Source organism: Schistosoma haematobium, chromosome 1, assembly GCF_000699445.3.
Source record: "Schistosoma haematobium chromosome 1, whole genome shotgun sequence".
Taxonomy (NCBI): domain Eukaryota; kingdom Metazoa; phylum Platyhelminthes; class Trematoda; order Strigeidida; family Schistosomatidae; genus Schistosoma; species Schistosoma haematobium.
In genome coordinates, this window is record NC_067196.1 from 5,610,563 (window position 1) to 5,615,444 (window position 4,882).

At 38.4% G+C, this 4,882-nt stretch overlaps 1 protein-coding gene across 1 annotated transcript; it reads right to left on the reverse strand.

Moving 5' to 3' along the window:
- Nucleotides 1-2,363: 2,363 nt before the first annotated feature.
- MS3_00000844 (uncharacterized protein) lies at nt 2,364-4,293 on the reverse strand. Its single transcript, XM_051208451.1, has one exon. It carries the CDS (start codon nt 3,229-3,231, stop codon nt 2,620-2,622), a length of 612 nt encoding a protein of 203 aa, XP_051072995.1. The 5' UTR covers nt 3,232-4,293; the 3' UTR covers nt 2,364-2,619.
- Nucleotides 4,294-4,882: the final 589 nt, after the last annotated feature.

A 4,882-nucleotide genomic window follows, 5' to 3' on the forward strand; every position in this document is an offset into this window, starting at 1 on the left:
AGGAAAACTGGAAACTCAAGTATACAGCAAACCGACCCATACAGATCAAATTCTAAACTACAACAGCAACAACCCAAGAGCTCACAAAATCAGCTGCGCACACACATTGTTCAAGAGAGCGAGGACACACTGCAGCACGCTGGCAGCATGAAAAAATGAAGAGAAATACATGAAGGACACCCCCTCCACTTTCACCTACGTGGACATCAATTAAAAGTCAAACGCCATAGTATCTCTTCACTTATATCAATACACATGGATAACTACGAGCGCTCATTCGATTGGAAAAATGTAGAAATCTTAGGCAGAGGAAACTCCAAAAACACCTGAAAATTTTTAGAAGCCTGGCACTCAGGTCAATCAGCAATCAACAAACATATTGAAATCAATTCAATTTATCAACCAATCAGGAAAGTCATGCATAAATATAGGAACAAACATCAAACCGATGGGAGGCACATCCAAAACAAAGAATTAAACAATGATAAATTTAAGGTCAATAAGAACCAAACAACATCGAGGTGCACAGAACGAGCTGTGAAACACATATGGAGAAATTCGAACACTTTACTTCTATCTGAAGTTTGTGCTGATGATGTTGTTCAGAAGGACGATGAAAGCTCCACGACCAAATCATCCAGCTCAAAGAGCACAAGTCCACCAAAAAGCGACAGTAACTCAGGCCATTAAACTTCGACTTCGTACCTTATTATATGAAGTTTTGTTTCCTCGTTGTTGTTATCGAACAGATGATTTCGGCACATCAATCTGCTCTTCAACTACTCGACGATTTAAAACCTGTATAGTTGAAATGGTGGTCTTACGCCAGTATCATTCGCGCGAAGAATCAGTTTACGCAGTCAAGCGAATCTCCTGTAAAGTGAAAACAACATTAACGCGCCTATCTCAACACTGACAGCGTTTTTCACCGGTATCATTGACATGATTTCAGAGTGACACACTCGGTTCCTTAAGTTCTGTATGTTTTTCGGTTCGCTTATCAAACAAACATGCAGCACTCACCGTTTATCATCTTTTAGGGATTTCACTGCGCTACCTTCTCTCTCGATCTCTAGTCCTCGGCCCTTACTGATCGTAACGAACGATTGATTTTCCAAAACCTGACAACGAGATGATCAATAGCTTCGCACAACGAATTCACAACTTCTCACGGTTATACTACTGTACTTACAGTTAGCCTGTTAAATGTACATGTAACTGGTATTCGACACCTACAAACGGAAGCTGTAAATGACGCCGTCTGACATTATACTTTGCAACAAAGGCAGTACAATCCTCGGCATCGATTTATAATACACTTATTGTACTATCACTATAGCGTCATTACTCTTGGGGAAAAATTAAGGTTTCTTTTCTGATGATCTCAATCACTTTTCAGAGGTATCTATTTCAATGTGAGTTGATAGAACTTTAAAACGATATGTTTCTTCTTTTATTTCTATGGTTAATCACTTTACATTCAACGAATATCCTGGTAACATGTTATTACTCACTGTTTCTCGACCAGCTCCTACCGACGCCTTTCCATTAGTCATACAGATCGGCAATGCCCAGAGGATTCAGATCAATCGTTTGGCAATTTGCCACGCGCGACTGACAACATGTTTGGTATCGATTCTAAAGGCCACTGAATCTGTCGGGTGAGTATTGTAGGGCCAGCGAAATGTCACTGAGCCCTAGCCAAACCATACGACATTTGGGTCACTGAATATCGAACAGATCATCGATCCTTCGTCAAGATCAAGGACAATCAACGAACATCAGTTAATCGTATGCTATGGACTGGCCCATGCGGTGGTGGTCTTATCTTCGCTTGTATCTACTTTAACTAATATATTTCTGTAATGACGTCCTTTGTGTTGTACAATCTTCAAAGCATCTGTAGTACCTCGATACGTTGATGGGACAACTTACATAAGGTGCCGACCGTGAGGTGTGACTTCGACGTTAGCTGGTTCGTCACACAATTCCCGTCTAACTCGAGTAGGTCCCCAATCATTTGACAGAGGTCATCAACGTCTTGTCACACGATGTGATAAGTAGCTGCATCTCTCCAGGAAGAGTAATGTCAGTTCCTGTCGTACTCTAAGCGTTGTAATATGTAGATTGATATTGAGGTTGACAAAGTTTTATCCGTCTTTTCAGAAAATAATACGTCAGACCCCGTATCAACTTGCAGATTAATCAGTTTACTATTAAAGAAGACAGTTACGTACTTCCTTTTTGACGAGAATCCAGCATTATTTTCGGCCAGAACAACATTCAAATCGTGTGGTATCTCTTGTGATGTTCGTATCTCATTTTATTTAACGGAACTTATGCTGACGGTTGGTAATTTTTGGCTTACTTTTACAACATGCTTGAGCATGACCACATTTGCCACATCATAAACAAACTCTTTTTTAAACGTAGCAAACATTACGAGAATGACACCGCATTGTCAACAAGCTGTTTTGGATTCCATTCCATTTGGAATTCGCTGGGAGTACGAATCCTCATTTTCACTTAGAGATTTCCGCGAAGCACCAACTTGCGCGTGTCCACTGTTTCTTCCCATGAGATTTGTGCAATGCTTTAAATTCACCATTCTTTAGCATTTTATTCAGATACCGTTCGCAGACTGATATTGGTATATTGTTTGATCCTCGCTAAACTCCATGTTCTGATGTCCGTATCTACTGCAGATTGTAACGTACATACAAAAATAAGGTATTTAAATTGATCTGAGGACATCCGTAACCGGAACTGCTCACGTTCCCGGCTCACGACGCTTGCATGCATCACAGAATCGTTCTGTGGTTTATCTGCACTCTGGAAACACTGGTATCTAGTGTGAAAAATTGATGATTGTCCACCGAATATACTTGTCAGGCATTCTATTGTTTCTCTGAATGTAATGTCGGCTGGCTTCTTCGGGAGAATAAAATTATAGAACCTTTCATGTTCAGAAACTCCGTAGTAAACATATTCGTTTAGAACCTTCGTTTCACTCTCTACCATCAATAATAAATATATACTCATGGCGCTTAAACCTCGCCTCAAAACAATCCTATTTTCCGGATGAAACCCGAATTCATTTATTGAAGTCGCAATAGAATCGGAAGTCATAGTAGAATTAAGTACCTGGGTTTTCAGGGATACTGACATGTTCTTGATCAGTGATATGATAAAATCACTTTGGTGCCGCAATAAAAATTTCAGATTATCCATTTCGTTGTTACAAAACCCACTTTAACTGAACATATTGGCATAGATGCGTTTTAACTACCATTTTTACTGTTATAACGGTTGGAGTTTCTTCGTATACACGAACGTGACTTTAATTTACCTTAGACGAATATCTACACTAGATACTCTCCCAGTGTCTATTATACAAGACTTCTATACAACTCAGCTCAAGAACACGTGATTAGCCTGACTACGACGTAAATGTATTTCCACTCCGAAAGCGGACAACAAGCCGACACAATCCAACGGCAACCAACAATCAGTGATGACAATAAAGATGCGACTCGTCAAACGCCCGTCAGACTATCTACAAGCGTGACTAAGTAGACAATCAATCACTATCATTCTCACACACACATCAGAAAAATTAAGCGAAATGATGGCTGTCATATTACGTCAGATAAAGGCTCAGGTAATGTTCTGAAGAACACAACAGATTATGTCTCTAAGATACAGTTCATTTAAAGTGGCCACATGAGATTAAAGTTAGATAAAAGTAACAAGGACTTAACTGATTCAACTGGGCAAAGAATCGCGAAAGTACTCAGCGATCTCCTGAAGACTAAGATGATCGATAATTTCACTTGCAATAACCTACGACCTCGTGGGTCTTGTTTGTCCTACGTGCATGGTTAACCAAAAATACATAAACAAGATATTCCTTTTAGACCTATTCTGTTAATGGTCAATTCATCATACCATAAAGTTGCACGATGGTTAACAGATAAGTAAGAACCAGTTCGTCAACGATTAGCCACGTATGTATTAAAGGATTCATTCGGATTTGCTTACAGTATAAAGCATATAAATATTGCTAGTAAGTTTATGGTTTTTTTGATGTGACACCACTGTCTACAGAAATACCACTCCTTGAAACCATAGACATTATTTGTCAGAATTCTGACATCCTACCTCTACCAACATCAGAATTCAAACGACTCCTAATAGTGTCAATGAAGAACTTTATTGCTGCTATCCCGATGGTAAACGATAATTCAATGGCAAAGCATGAGTTTGCAAGTGCATTTACTAGTTTTGTTAATATTATAAACGTGTGTTTGCCATCTGAAAGTGATGTAAATTTGCCTTGTTTTTTAAGTCCTTCTGAGATTCATAAATATATTTTTATTTTGTTCATCTCCCACCCTAATTATATTTTGTTATGTAACCGTGTATATGTTAGACAAGACTTAATTCTGAAATGGTCTATCCAGCAAAACATGATCACGTGGAGTAGATGACATCTTTGTCAGAGGTAAAGGAAATCAATTGGATAAAGTTTTAAAAAAGAGCCGGTTGGATAGTCGTTTGTAATATATAACTGTTGTCTGCGTTACTCTTATTCAGAAATTTTAAGTACCGTCCTGATCCTCGAAGTTTCTTTGACTAGAATAACGAACGTCTAGCTGAATCTAGTGTATGTAATGCCCTGAGACTCACTTTACATGTACCTTTCATTTGTAATATAATAATAATAATTTGTAATATAATAACAACAACGTTAGCTGTCTCATTGTACACCTGAATAAATCTTTTAACAGCTTCATGAGTGCATCAAAATTCATTAGTAGTTTTAATATATACTGGTTTTCGGCATCCAAACTTCTTTTAGGAAGTCGCTTTAGTTTAAGGT